This window comes from Cynocephalus volans, chromosome 6 (assembly GCF_027409185.1).
Source record: "Cynocephalus volans isolate mCynVol1 chromosome 6, mCynVol1.pri, whole genome shotgun sequence".
Taxonomy (NCBI): Eukaryota; Metazoa; Chordata; class Mammalia; order Dermoptera; family Cynocephalidae; genus Cynocephalus; species Cynocephalus volans.
The window spans coordinates 62,096,305-62,110,953 of record NC_084465.1 but is presented as its reverse complement, the minus strand read 5'-3'; the positions used below and the strand labels follow the sequence as shown (position 1 = coordinate 62,110,953).

The 14,649-nt window shown below is 38.6% G+C and overlaps 1 protein-coding gene across 2 annotated transcripts in view; it reads left to right on the top strand.

The window, feature by feature from the left end:
• Positions 1-1,727: 1,727 nt before the first annotated feature.
• The window catches only part of STEAP4 (STEAP4 metalloreductase), a 28,884-nt gene continuing 15,962 nt past the window's right edge, over positions 1,728-14,649 (top strand). The window contains exons 1-2 of one of the 2 annotated variants that reach the window (XM_063099563.1): positions 1,730-1,821; positions 2,279-2,365. Coding sequence is in view for 1 of the 2 variants with exons in the window: in XM_063099562.1 (XP_062955632.1) it covers positions 1,785-1,821 (37 nt within the window). In the remaining variant the exon portion in view is untranslated. Of the gene's footprint in view, positions 1,822-2,278; positions 2,366-14,649 lie in introns of both variants that reach the window. The other variant, XM_063099562.1, reaches the window with a different exon arrangement.

Sequence of the window (14,649 nt, the reverse complement as noted above, 5' to 3'; positions counted from 1 at the left end):
GCTAAGAATCAAGTTTCTATGCCCACAGGGCTTAAAACCAGATGCTAGATCGGGGGCAGGTCACCAAAGCTGTGTTGACCAACCATGAGGCCTCTTCAGGACACACCATCAGGCCTTTTTCCCTAGTTACACACCCTTCTCTTGCTTATGACTCTTCAAACTGAGAAAAATCAGATGCTATAAAAATCAATGAATACTGTTCTAAGTTCTTTCCTGACCAAGGAATACTATCAGATGAACTTTTTGCAAAATATAATATAATAATTAGCAGGAGATTTATTAACTAATGGGTGCAATAAATTTTGAGTACCTATCATATTCAAAGCACTGCGCTAGGTGTGATAGAGAATTCCATACTGAAAAGTACAGGGTGTCAACCCTCAGAGCTTGCAGTCCAGGAGAGGAGACACGTACACAATAATACCTCTCCTGAGAGTCAAATTGTTCTAACTGCTGTATTAGAAGTATAAAGTACACTGCATGGAAAAAGAAAAGATTTAATTGCAGCCAGTAGTTCAGAAAAGTCTTCTTGGAAGTCATGGAGTCTGAGTCAACTCCGTGAGATGTGATGGGAGACTGCAATCCAGGCCAAAGGCAGGTTGGCTCAAACGTGCGTGTGACCGGGCATCTGGACATTAGCAAGCAAGCCATGGAGTTTAAGACCAGATGACTGAATCAAAGACAGATTGGGAGGACTCTGGATTTTAGACTGCAGAGTTTAGGCATGCGGGGGTGCTTTGCCCGTAGATTATCATGATAATTTAAATCTTAAACCACCATGACTATGACTTTTGAGCTACTACTATGTAGAAAGACACACCAATCCAATTGCATATTCAGTTCTCCCTTTGTATCCCTGGAGTCCTGGGTTCCAGAGCCTCCTTGAATTCCAAAATCCACGGATGCTCCAAGTACCTGATCTAAAACGGGGTAATATTTGCATATAAACTACACCCACCCTCCGTATATTTTAAATCATCTCTGGATTGCTTATAATACCTAATACAATGTAAATGCTATGTAAATAGTCGTTACACCACATTGTTTAGAGGAAAATGACAAGAAAAAAGTTTGTACATGTTCAGTACAGATGCAGTTTTTTTTGTTTTGGTTTTGGTTTTGGTTTTTTTTCGGAATATTTTAGATCCACACTTGGTTGAGTCCACAAATGCAGAACTCACGGATGCAGAGGGCCAACTGTATATATAAAATATCTTCATTCCGCTTTAATTTGGTTTGTTTCTTTTAAATGATTTAATCTACCTAAATTAAGACCTGAAAGCTCAACATCATCCAACCTCTGAGCCCCATAAGAACCCAGAGATTCCAGGCAGAGGGGAAAGATGTCACCTGTCACTCTGAACTGAGACAAGAGGCAACAAGAGAAATGCCTGGAAGCCTAGCCCAGGCGGTGTTCTCTCAGCTACTCAAAACGGACACTAGAGCAAAGGGGTCTCCTCGGCCCCTCCAAGCCTCACTCAGCCTGGGATGCACAGATCCCACAGGGCTCCGGGGAAAGCCCGTAAAAATCCCCGCTGGCCCGGGCCACGTCCACCCTCTGCAGCGACAGCGGCGCAGGAAGTTCTCCTTCCAGCTGCTGGAATTCCCAGCTTGAACTCTTCCTGGAAACGCTCCCTTCGCCGCCCCTCTTGCGAAATCTAGCGGGCCCTCCCTCGGCTCTCAGGCTACTTATACCCGCGGGAGGCGCGCGCCGCCGCTCCGAGCTGCAGGTGCAGACGCGTCGCCCTCCCCGCGGCCCGCGGCGCGCAGCAGCTGCCGCTGCCATGGACCCTAGCGGCCTTGGAAGCGCCTCTCCCGCAGGTGGGTCCCGTTGCTGGCTACTGCCGTGTACCTTGTCCTCTTCAGCCCCCCTCCAGCCCCCTATGCTGGACACCACTCCCCAGCCCGCCAGCACTGAGATGAAGGGTGCTCGCAAACTCCCCACCCCGCCCCTCTCAGGAAAGGTCACCCACGGCTGCTGCGATCAGCGGAGCAATTCAGCAAGCTTCTGGCTTCTTCGAGTTTTCCCTCCCATCACTACCCCGGGGTGCGGAAAAGTCCGAAGCAGCAAGACTTAGGGGCCTCGATTGCTCTCCGTATCTCACTTGTAGATCGGAGCAAGCTCGTGGCGCCCATCAGAAGGGCGCCTGGAAGAACGTGGCTTTAGCCCTCTCCAAGGTCTCAGATCCGAGGCCACTTTTTGACCGAGAGCTACAGACTTGTCCTGAGATCTGCAACCACTTCCATCCTTGACCTTCACTTAAATTTCCTTTTGCAGTTTAACGACAAATACTGTTTAGAGTATAATTTATTGCACAGAGTGAAAAAAAGCCTTGGTTCCTGTTTGTGCAGAAACAGGTGGAAGGTAGGTTTTTCTCTGGATGGTAATTTGGGAACTTTCTTTAAAAGATGACTGGTACAGTGGAAAGTTAATTGGATGGAGAATGGGGGAGGAAATGGAGAATTCTATTCCTAGTTCTAACTAGAAACTCAGCATCACAGCCTCAGTTTCCACAGATGTACAATATAAGGCTGTTGGACCAGATGATTCACAAAGTCCAATTTTAACAAGGAGAAAAGCCGTAATTAAAGATGCCTGTAGGCTTGAAGTATGTTGAAAATATTAATGCTACAGGTATGACTGAGTAATTAACTTTTTTCATAATAATGCAGGTTTCGGTTTTTATAAGGAAACTACCAAGCTGTGAAGGAAGAGTCTCTTCCCACAGGAGCATCTTAAAGTTCTATCACATTTATCATTCAGAGAATACTCTTGGCTTTCAAAACCATTCTTCAGCCTTGCTATGTGAGCATGTCCTATTCCCTATAAATGGCAGTCATATAAATGTCACTCACATGAAAGAACATTTTTTTCTGATACAGTAGGTATAATTTTATAAAATGGCACATTTATTTGAAGCAGTAACTTTTTTGAGATATGGCCTTCTGCAAGGCTCAGAATTTTTCAGAATGCAGTGATTTAGCACATGCTATGAGATTCTACCTGCATGTATTCTACCTGCATAGCAAACACAGCCAACCCACAGAACAGGATGAAGCACTCCCTATTTATCAGGCTGTGAGGCTGTAAAGTGAATGGTACGTGTGTACAGAGAAATTGGGTCTTAGCACTTTCTCCATTTGGCAACGTTTATGGGTCTGCTGAAATTCACATAGCAACTGGAGGTTCAGAAACTGGACATACAAGGCTTGACCCCTAATTTGAGAACAATTTCCAGACTTCTGCCTTGCTTAAGCTATGCTAACTGTTGTTTAGAAGGAACTAAAAAGATTTTTATAAGCCTATTAATAAATTAAAAACCCTAGGGTTTGCACTGTGTTGCAAACAATTTTAAGAAAAGTAGATGTATTTGTTATTGAATTGTAAAGTTGAAGAAACCCTGAGTGGTCACTCTTCATTGTCTTGTCTCTGGAAAGACTACCCCTAAATCATCCTACCATTCTTAATACCATCATTAAAAGGATATAGATTCTCCTTTTAAAGTCTGAGTAGCTGATTCAGCATTAACTCTCAAACATTCCAGTGTTCAATGATCCTCACACCTAGTTTTCTTCATAATTAATTTATATCTTTTTACCAACTGCTATTTGAAAATCATTTTCTTTGAAAATTTTAAGGCTGATAACCTGCTAGCACGCATGCACACACACACACACACACAGAGAGAGAGAGAGAGAGAGAGAGAGAGAGAACACACTGTAGCCTTTCAAAGCTTGAAGACTTGCTAGAGCCCCTTGTAGCTAGTTTTCTCTAGGTTTTCCTCTCAAGAGGAGGTCATTTGTTAAGTGCCTATGTCTGTATCTACCCATAATTTCATGAATCTAGAATAGGCTGTGGATAATAAAGTTTTCTGGATTTTTTTTTTTTTTTTTTTTGGTTTTTGTGTTTTTTAATTTAGGCTCAGTAACAGTAGAAATAAGGTTTACAGAGACAAAGCCTCTGACGTTACCTGTTTGACTCTGTTCTTTACGCACCCAAAGCGAATGGTTAATTAGTTAATTATGAAGACTTCTAGAGCAGTTCTACATGACGTGTTAAACCTCAAGATATTTTGAATGACTTTTACGTCATTTCCAAAATGATTTGAATCAACACTTTTCCCTTTATTGAGAAGAAATCTGTCCTGGAAGTAATCAAGCTACGTAAATAATTAAAGAATAATTAATGCTTAATGCATGTTAAGAAAACATACTTGGCCTGTATACATAAACAGTTTGTTCTTCCAAAATCATTAAGGAATAGAAAACAAAGAATGCTTGTACCGTTTGAAGATCATCTTTCAGAAATATCACTGCAAAAAAAGAATGCACTATTCTATTAAAAGAAGTATTTCCAGTCTAATTAACTAGGCAGGACATTGGCAACCTAATCTAAATTCCTCTCTACAATGTCTACAAGAGGTTATTCAGCCATGTGTGGAGAGATCTTACTGTATTGTACTTTGGCAGTGCATATTTCTGAAAAGCTATTTTGAGAGAAATATGTCTCTTTTAAATGTAGATTATATCATCAGTCCTAACAGTAGGATGAAGTAAAGTTTACTTTTTATCTTAAAAGGAAGGAAAATGTGAGCTAAGAGGAATTTCGAAAAGTTAGAAACTATAGTTCTGAATAAAAAGAAGGCTACGAGGTAACATAATAGAACTATGTAGCACACCTGTTAGAGGGTTGTTAATAGAATACTAACTAGATAGTCTCTTTAGCCTCAGTACCCAATATTAATGAAAAAAAGTTTGCATTAAGAACAGCACCAGGGCTCCCAACAGGACTTCAGAGTGCTGATGGCACCAGCACTGTGGAGTGTGGGTGTAGGAGGGGACAGTTAATGACTGACACTGATTATGCACCTGTCATCTATACCTGCTCTTTTTACAGGGTGTGGAAACAATTTTGAGCCCAAGTGAAATGGTGGCTGTAGCAATTTTGTACAGACTTTGGTAAACTTTCTTGTCCTGCTTCACAGCAGATTAACGTCCCTCCCCTGGGCTCCGTCCTCTCCGCACCTTCTTCTGCTCTCGCCCTCACACATGCGCTGTCATGGTTTGTGTGTGTGATTCGTCCTTCCCAAGACCAGAGCTCCTTGAGGAAAGGGACCATCTGATTTCTCACTTTATCCCTCTTGTGTAGCACAGTGTCTGGCACAGAAGGGCTGTCCAATAAATTTCTATTGAAAACATGAAATCTTACCAAGACACTGTTGATGATGCTGTTTTTTATTTTTGGAGGATGCTGACCATCAGGGACATAGTAGATAATATGGACACTGCCTGCACTGTGTTAGTTAACAGGGTCAAAGTGTAATGTCAAAGTCCGGATTTTAACCACCTGCCGTTAGGGGAGAAGCATGAAATTGCTTTGTACTATACAGCTCATATAAAGTAAATCGTTGAAATTACTATAACTATTTTTTAAAACAGAAGAAACTGTAGGCACCTTGGTGCTTCTGCTCATTTCCCTTAATTGTAGTAAACCTATTATGTTGCTGTACAGGGTAAGTTTCATATTAAATTTGTAACTATAATACTTTGGATTCTAATTCACTTTAAAGAGTAATATAATGTGATGAAGGCATTTAACTGAAGTCATGAAGATTGGAATATTGAACTTTTAAAGGTTTTAACTAGTTTAAGTAAAACATTTTATTCCTTCTTTTATACCTGGAAGCATGGCATAAGATTTGAAGTCTACTGAAACTATTCAAAAGAACTACATTATATCAAATCTTTTTTATACAAAAAAAAAAAAATACCGTGCTTCTCCCATGCCAAAGTACTGAAGTGATTTCTTCATCCTATTCAATTCCCTGACGTAGGTGGTATGGGAAATGGGAGGTAGTTAAGGAGAAAGCAAGTTGCCTCTGGTTTTCCCAGATTGGATCCTCAGCTGTGTTGACCCTACTCTGAGGCATGTCTGGAAAACTGGAAGATGTGTGTTTGGGGACAGTGGTACACAAAGGGGCCACTGTATTCATCTGCCTTAGAAAACCAAGGGTCTGAAGATATCAGGATTTCAGCCACAATTGTGTTGTAACCGTGTGTGGTGAAGAGGGTCTGGGACATTTATTGGGATAGGGGGAACCACATGGATTCTGTTTTCAAAAAGAATCTAGGAGGCTTCTGAGAAGGGAGGCCCTTAAGAAAAGAGATTTAGGCCGAAGGTGCAGTCAGGATTGAAAAGGTGGTATCATCCTGTCAGTCCCATAATTTTCCCACTTCTTGAGGAGAAGGGGATGAGAAGTAGAGAAGGAGCCAGTGGTGAGTTGTTAAACGGCTATCAATGAAAAAAAAATGTCCTGATTTATAGCATTTGCTGGTTTCCATGGTGTAAAAACTCCCACCATGGCCAATTTCAAGCTCTTCGCAGGCAAGCCAGCTCCAGCTGAAAAAAAGCTGAGATTAAAAACCTAGGAATTAAAAAGAAGGAGCTGTTTTATTTTAAAAAATATTTCTCAACCAGCACTGCTCTCAAGCTAGTATATCAGAGTATAACAAAAGGATGTGGAGTTTCAAGAGCACTTTCTCTGCTGGAGTGAGAAATGGAGCAGCTGAGAAACTGGGTTATGCCCAAGAGCTCGATCTTATGGGTCTCAGCAAACACTAGAGGCTTTGGGGTCACTGGGGCCCTTTACCTCCCACAGCCAGGTTAGAAGTGGAGAAAATGGTACCCAAAAGATGAAGACTATATTCATAAGCACATGTGAACCGCCCCAGGAGATTTCTAAAGATGGTAAGGAGATACTTTGAAGCAGAATGGAGTTCCCCGATCAGCAGGGTTTGGAGATGGAGTCAGATCCACAGAAAAACTTCTCTGTCTCCAAACTGAATTATCAATATTTTAGATAATTATCAATTATCTATATTTAGATAATTTCTAGTAGCCTTAATGTGAACATAAATTACTATTCATAGGAAATTTTATATGAATAAAATGATTTCAAAATTGAAATTATGTGCTGGCCGGTTAGCTAAAGTGGTTGGAGCAAAGTCTCGTAACACCAAGGTCATGGGTTCAGATCTCCATACCAGCCAGCAAAAAAAAAAAAAAAAATTTATCCAATCACCTCCTAAATGTCTCTAGTAAGTAAACCTAGTAAAGAAAAACCTACTAATTGACACTAAATATTAAGTGGGTTGTTGCAGAGCATCAAATTAAGCAAATGCTTATAGTGTGTACAAGCCAAATGCCACCAAATCGGTGAGATAGAGTTGTTTTTCTGACCGTGGCAATACACTGTTTCTGGCCCTCCTGCGGAATCTTTGATGAACCACAGATTTATAAGAACTTGTTCAGGTTTTAAAATGTAAACAGAGGTTAAGGTAAACTAAACCAGACATGACTGAATCCCTGACCTTGTTGTCATAAGTCCTGGGCTTTAATCAAATGAACTAACCAGCCTAGACAGCAGATAATGAACTTACATGATGAAATTCTTGGCCCGAGAATCATAAAACAATCTTAATTTGTCTTGACAGATGCTGCTGAGATCGAAAAGCGGCAACATGTATTAATGAGATTTTTAACTGAACTAGAATTTCAAGAACTTAAATTAAAAATAAATAATTTTTCTTCTAAATTACAATTAAAATAGATAATATATACCTGCACTACCTTGCTCTCTTCATAATTCATTGGGTGGTAGTAAAATGTTACTGTCAGAATCATTTTAGTCGCAGCACGTGTCATAGCTAGTTCATAGCTAGTTATTAGCAATTCATGTGGAAGTATGCATTTCCATAGAACATAGATGTAGAGGTTATCTCTAAATTATGTGCTTGTGATTTGATCAAACCGTACAAGTTAAGATTACTATTTTCTTTTGTGTCATTCCATTGGCTAGCACAAAAACTAATCACCAGTATATTAGGTTGCTATGAGATACATAACATTTTCTCACAAAACAATTGAAATAATCAGGTTTTCAGCAATCAACCTGCAGTGGTTTCTGTATTTAGATAAAGAGCTTTAACTGATAGATTTCTGTTAGTCTATGGCTATCATTAACTTAAGAAGTTATTACAACTTATTTTAGAAGTCACAAAATGATGATTTGTTATGCTATGAGATTGCTCTATTTTTTTACTTAAAGTGATGTGTTAGTAAGAGAATGGGCAAGCAGTATGAATTTGTAAGAAGTGTGCACACCTGAGAAATTAAATGTGGGGTCTGAAAATTCGTTTGGGCAGTGTTCTAATATCTTTAACTCATTTTTTTCTTCCCTCTGAGAATATATGTATGTGTGTATAAATATGTGTGTTTGTGTGTGTGTGTATAAAGGTCAATATATATATTTGTATGTGTGTGTATATTTATATATATATATGTATATTTTTTTTTTTACAAATACAAGTTTGGTGTAATTAGAGTTAAAACTTCCAGTTGAATTATATTTTAATTTCAGGATAGTTTATCTCAGTTCTGATTGGTATTCAATTTAAAAAATGGATGCTAATACACAGTTTGAAGTTTCTTTCCAGCTGACCTTGTTCCTCTAACCACATTTTCCAATTCTCACTAGTTGAAAAGATATGCAAATATATAAAAGCATCTAGTAATCTTTCATTTCATATGACCCAGCTATGAAATTATTTTAAAATGTCAAAAATAGCTTCTTTACTAATCTGGTTGCAAATTAGGCTATTTTAAGTTGAGTGTTTTTATAAGGGCAGCCCTTTATTACCACAGCTAATGCATTTGCACTTGCTTTCCCTTCCGCCTGGAAAACTCCTCACCTGCAAATTCCTTCTCGTCTCTCACGTCTCAGCTTGATTTAGAGTTGCCAGATAAAATACTCGATGCCCAATCAAACTTGAATTTCATATTAAAATTGAATGGTTTAGTGTGTGTCCCAATATTGCAGGGGATATACTTACACTAAAATATATTCATTGTTTATCTGAAATTCAAGTTTAATTGGGCATGATATATTTTTATTTGCTAAATTTGGCAACCTTCTCTTGACTAGCACCTCCTTAGAGAGACTTATGCTGACCAGTTCTGTAAAATAGACTGCCCCTCTCCCCTCCCAGCATTTTCTTTCATTACCCTGTTCTGTATTCTTCAGAGCATTTACTACCATCTGAAATCATTTTATTTATTATTTAAGTGCATTGTCCAACTTTCTAACAATAATGTAACACATGCACACTGTTTTTGAAGCACACAGATTCAGAGATTTGGCCTGGCAATTTTTAAGGAGTTAACACTTTAAAACCCTGTAAGATATCTGTATTCTTTACGTCTTTATCCTCAGCATATACAACAGCATGTGTTACAGAATAGGCAGTCAATGAATATTTGGTAGAGTGTGTCAATGTGAAAAGAAAGAAATTGAAAATTATGCATAAATATCACCAGGAATAGAAAAGTATACACTTGTATTTTCAAATAACTTTATATAAACTAAAGATTAAACTGTCCAAAAATCAGAAAAATCCATTGATTATGGGCACATTAATTTTTTTATATAAACTGTAATTAGTGGTCTTCTGAAACAAAGGTCATCTGGTTTTGCTACAGTAATACGTACCTGTCAGTAAAAGAATATGTGCTTGAATATGAGTGTGTTTGTTTTCCTTACAGAGCCTTATCTCACTAAATACAGATATAGCTCAGTGAATAAATTGGATGGGTTCATGTGTTCATGTAAGGTTTTTACGTTTTTTAAAATATCTTTTGCTTTCCAATTGTCCCTGGGATATATTAAAACAAATGCTCTGAATTACAAGAAGGCTGACATAGTTACAGAGCTCCCTCCTGCCCCTTTGCCTTGTGATGAAAGGAAACATTTGATTGATGGGCTTCGGCTCATTACAAATATGTTGTCAAGTCATCGAGGGTTTTCACGTTAAAATTCAGAAGGAATAATAAAACAGAAGGAAAGCCTAAGAAAGTCCTGTTTATAGGCATCAAATTAAAATGAAAAATCCTGTCACACTTTATCCAGTTTGAAGGTGTTATTTGTATTCCAGCTCTCTGGAAGGTACTAAGGCAGATCACTGGATCTGTGTGCTACAATACCAGTGTGGGGGGGTGGGGGACAAGGGATAGGGGGTCCAGAGGGGAGAGTATCTGAGGAATTCAGGTGTGTGGATGAATAATCATTTTAGAATTTTTAGAATTTTCAAATGGAGAAAGAGGCAGAATGACTTTAATAATGGTTTTATTCAAATGAGTAACGAGATTCTGTGCTGTAGTATGTGAGAGTTGCTATTAAAGCATAGATCTGTGGGTAGATTTGATCAAACTATAACTTTGTGGCCCTTGGAAGACAACTCTTCATGGTTTCCTTGAGGGAGTTAACAGTGCAAAGCTCACCTGCAGTCTGACCCCAAATCTGGAGTCTGGCATCCCTTGACTCTCTCCCTTGTGAGGCTTGCACACTCATTTAGTTTGGTTTGCACAAAGATAGGAATTCTAGACTCTCAGCCAAAGATTACTTAAAGGAAAAAAATTGTAATGGAGGTGAAATGTTTCTGCAACCCTTACAACCTCATCAACACCCTGTTCCTCCTCTGTCTTTCCCCTCCCCACCATCCCTCTCAACAAAAAGAAGAAAAAAAAAAAAGATACCCTTACTTTTTTCCATTTCCAGTGATTCTCAACCATGGGTTCTCTTTAGAATCGCTTAAGTTTGTTTGGTTTGGTGGTTTTTTAACTACAGATACCTGGGCTCTACCTCAGATCAAATGATCTGGAATCTCAGGAGGTGATTCCCCAGCATTTTAACAGCTACCCAGCTGATTCTAATGTGTGACTAGGAAGGAGACCCACTGTAGCCAGCCATTACTGAAAGCTAATATAAATACTGATAAAAGGTTTAAGGCAATGCTTCTCAAGCTTGATTACACATTAGAATCATCTGCGGAAGCTTCCCCCCATTGACCCCCGGGGGGAAGCTTCCCCCCATTGACCCCAAAATGCTCAGGCTCTACCCTAGACCAATTAATTCAGACTCTCCAGGAGAATCTGGTCATCAGTTTTTTGTAAAAGCTCCCCACCTAATTCAAATGTGCACCAGGGCTGAGAACCACTGGTTTCTAGTGGGAGCCTTTGCAGAGGTATTTGCATTTTCATAAGCCTTAATGGTTTTAATAAGCTGCTTCAGTGATTGAAGAAAAACAGGAATGAGTGGTAGGAAGATGTCTTTCTGTCTGTACCACCACCATGTCCCCTCCCCTTCATACCCCTTCAAGCCAAACTCCATAGACGGGTCCTCCTTAGTGTAGTACTTTCTATTACTAAAAATTGTTGATTGGAATGATGATAGTTTTGTCTTTATTGTTGTTTTTATAATGATTATCTCCAAACCTTTTTCATACAAAACTTTTTTTTGCATTCTTACCTTATATAAATATGTAAAATTGGGTGAACTAAGAAACAAGTAAGACTCCTAGTGATGTGTGTAAATAAGACTGAGTCTTTACATAAAGGAATTTATCTTTATTTGTACTTTCTGTGGATTTTTTTTCAGAATAAAATAAATAAGAGGAATTTATGGAAGCTAATTTTTCTTTTCAGATCTACTTGCACTAGAGAAAGGGGAAGATTTTCTTTCCTTTTTCTTCTACAAATTGTATCATGTACATAAGTATTTATATATTTTCCTCTTCATTCTATGAAATCCTTGGCAGAAGCAAATAGTCCATTTTCCAAGTGCAAAAAAAGAGAGTGCCCACTTTTTAGAGGAGATATGATTAGGCTTCTGATCCTTTTTCTTCTTACTAAAAGAAATGGGGAACATGGTCTATTCCAGGGCATGGGGAGAGGCAAAAGGGCCATTTGACCCCAGGCTGCTGATACACAAAGGACTTCAAAATTTGATTTTTATTTATTCTCTGAATTGGGTCTATGTATATAGTCCATTGTATAACTTTAAACTTGGATCCACTTATTAGACATCTACACACTGTTATTAGGCTTTTGTATGAACTAGTATTCTAACATAGCCTATATTTATCTCCTAAATCAATTTGCATTGTATATTTGGAATATTAATATTTTTAAGTATAAGCATTAAAATAAATGATTTTTTATATACAGAGTATAGATAAGATTATGCTAAAATTTATATAAAAAGGAAAAGAAACTAGAATAGTTGTAATAGTTTTGAAAAAGAATGCAGTGGGAAGAATCATTCTACCCAATTTTAAGACATTATAGAGCTACAGCCAACAACACTGTGTTATTGGCAGAGACATAGACACATAGATCAATGGAACAGAATAGAAAGCCAGAAAAAGACTCACACCTTTATGGACAACTGATTTTTGATAATGGTACAAAAGCAATTCAATAAAATAAGGATAGTTATTTCAACAAATGGTGAAGGAGCAATTAGAGATTCATAAGCGAAAAAAAAAAATGAACCTTAACCTAAATCTTAAACTTTATACAAAGATTAACTAGAAATGGATCATGGACTTACATGTAAAATGTAAAACTTTTAGAAGAAAATATTGAGGACTTAGAGCTTCATGAAGAGCTTTTAGACAAGACATTAAAAGCACAATCGATAAAGAAAATCATTAAATTGGATATTATCAAATTTAAAAACTTTTGTTGTCTGAAAGACTCTGTTAAGACATGAAAAAAAAAAGCTGCTGTCTGGGAGTATATATTTGCAAATCACATATCTGACAAAGGATTCATATCTAGGATATATAAAGAATTGTCAAAACTTAATAGTTACAAAAAGGTCCAATTAGAAAATGAACTAAAGACATGAAGAGTCTTCTCACCAAAGAAAACATACGGAAGCAAATAAGCACATAAAAAGACATCCAACATCATTAGCCATTAGGGAAATGCAAATAAAACCACAATGAAATATCAGAATGGCTAAAATAAAAAATAGTGACACTCATAAATTGCTGGTAGGAATTTAAAATGGTACAGCCACTGCGGAAAATAGTGTGGCAATTTTTTATAAAGCTAGATATACACTTACCATACAACTAAGCAATTGCACCCCTGGGCCTTTATCCCAGAGAAATGAAAACGTATTTTCACACAAAAACCTTTACGTGAATGTTCATAGCAGCTTTGTAATAGCCAAAACTGGATACAACCAAAATGTCCTACATTAGATGAAGAGTTAAACAACTGTAATACATCAGTGCCATTGAATACTACTCAGCAATAAAATGGAAAAATTATTGATTTGGATGGATCTCAAGGGCATTAAGCTGAATGAAAAAATGCCAATCTCAAAAGGTTTATGTACGGTGTGATTTCATTTCTGTAACATCCTCAAAATGACAAAATTATAGAGAGAGAGGACAGATTAGTGGTTTCGGGGGGTTACGGTTGACTGTGGGGAGGGGGAAGTGTATGGTTATGCTGAGGCAGCATAAGGGAGAACTCTGTGGTGGTAGAATAGCCTGTGCCCTGATTGCAGCAGTGAGTATGTGAATCTGCACACGAGATAAAATGACATAGAAATGTATATGTACATTGTACCAGTGTCAATATCCTGGCTTGGGTATTATAATAATGTTTGTAAAATGTAGCCATTGGAGAAAACTGTGAGAAGGTACACAGGGACCTCCTGTACTATCTTTACAACTTCCTGAGAATCTATAGTTGTTTCAAACAAAAAGGGGTTTTTTTGTTGGGTTTTTTTTTTAATAAGCATTGATTTGTTAAGTATAAGCATTTAAACATATGATTTTTGTAATCCTGTTTGTACAGTTCCATGTTTTTAATATGCTGGAATCCTCAAAAGCTGGAAGTGACCTGGGTCTCTCTGACCTCTGACCTCTGAGAGGTGGGAGAAGTAAAACACACAAGCCAGACTGGACCTAACATCTTCCTGAGGGGCCTAGTTGGGAACATCCAGGAAGAATGCAGCCTCAGGTTCCCAAGGCCTGGGATGGGATCTGCAGACAGAGGGAGATGATGGGCAAGACTCTTCTTGACCCACACCGGTCCTGCTCATGTGCCACCCATGCATGTGCACGCACGCACGCACACACACACACACACACACACACGCGCGCGCGCACACACACACGCACGCACGCACACACACACGCACACGCACACACACGCACACACACACACACACACATGCACACACGCACACACACACGCGCGTGCGCACACACACGCACACGCACGCACGCACGCACGCGCACACACACGCACGCACGCACACACACACACACACACACTCTCGGGCTTCTCAGTGACAGCTGCTACGGTGGCTTTCACAGTCATCTTTACCACCTTTGCATCTGGATCACTGGTTGCTAATCCCTAATCTATATAAACACACTTTGTTGGATCATTTTACCTCTCTTGGCTGTCCTCTCAAGGAGCCTCTTGGGAAGATGCTTCCATAGGAAGCAAAATCAGTCCTGGAGATTTTCCAAACCGAGAAATATTCTGGTCATGTTTTCTGTTATATAGCTAAGGTTTGTAGAAACCCAATAAGGCTGAAGGAAGGAGAGAAGACCACTATGTTATGTTTTAACTATTTTAACCCATCTGTCCCTTAATAATAATTCTTCCTGCTTACCATCTTTCTTATTATTTTCTTTATTCCTTCAATTCTGCATCCAAGAGTTAAGTAGGACTAGGAAATTTTTTTAAGCCTTTGAACAAGAAACCTTACTACCTCCATGAAT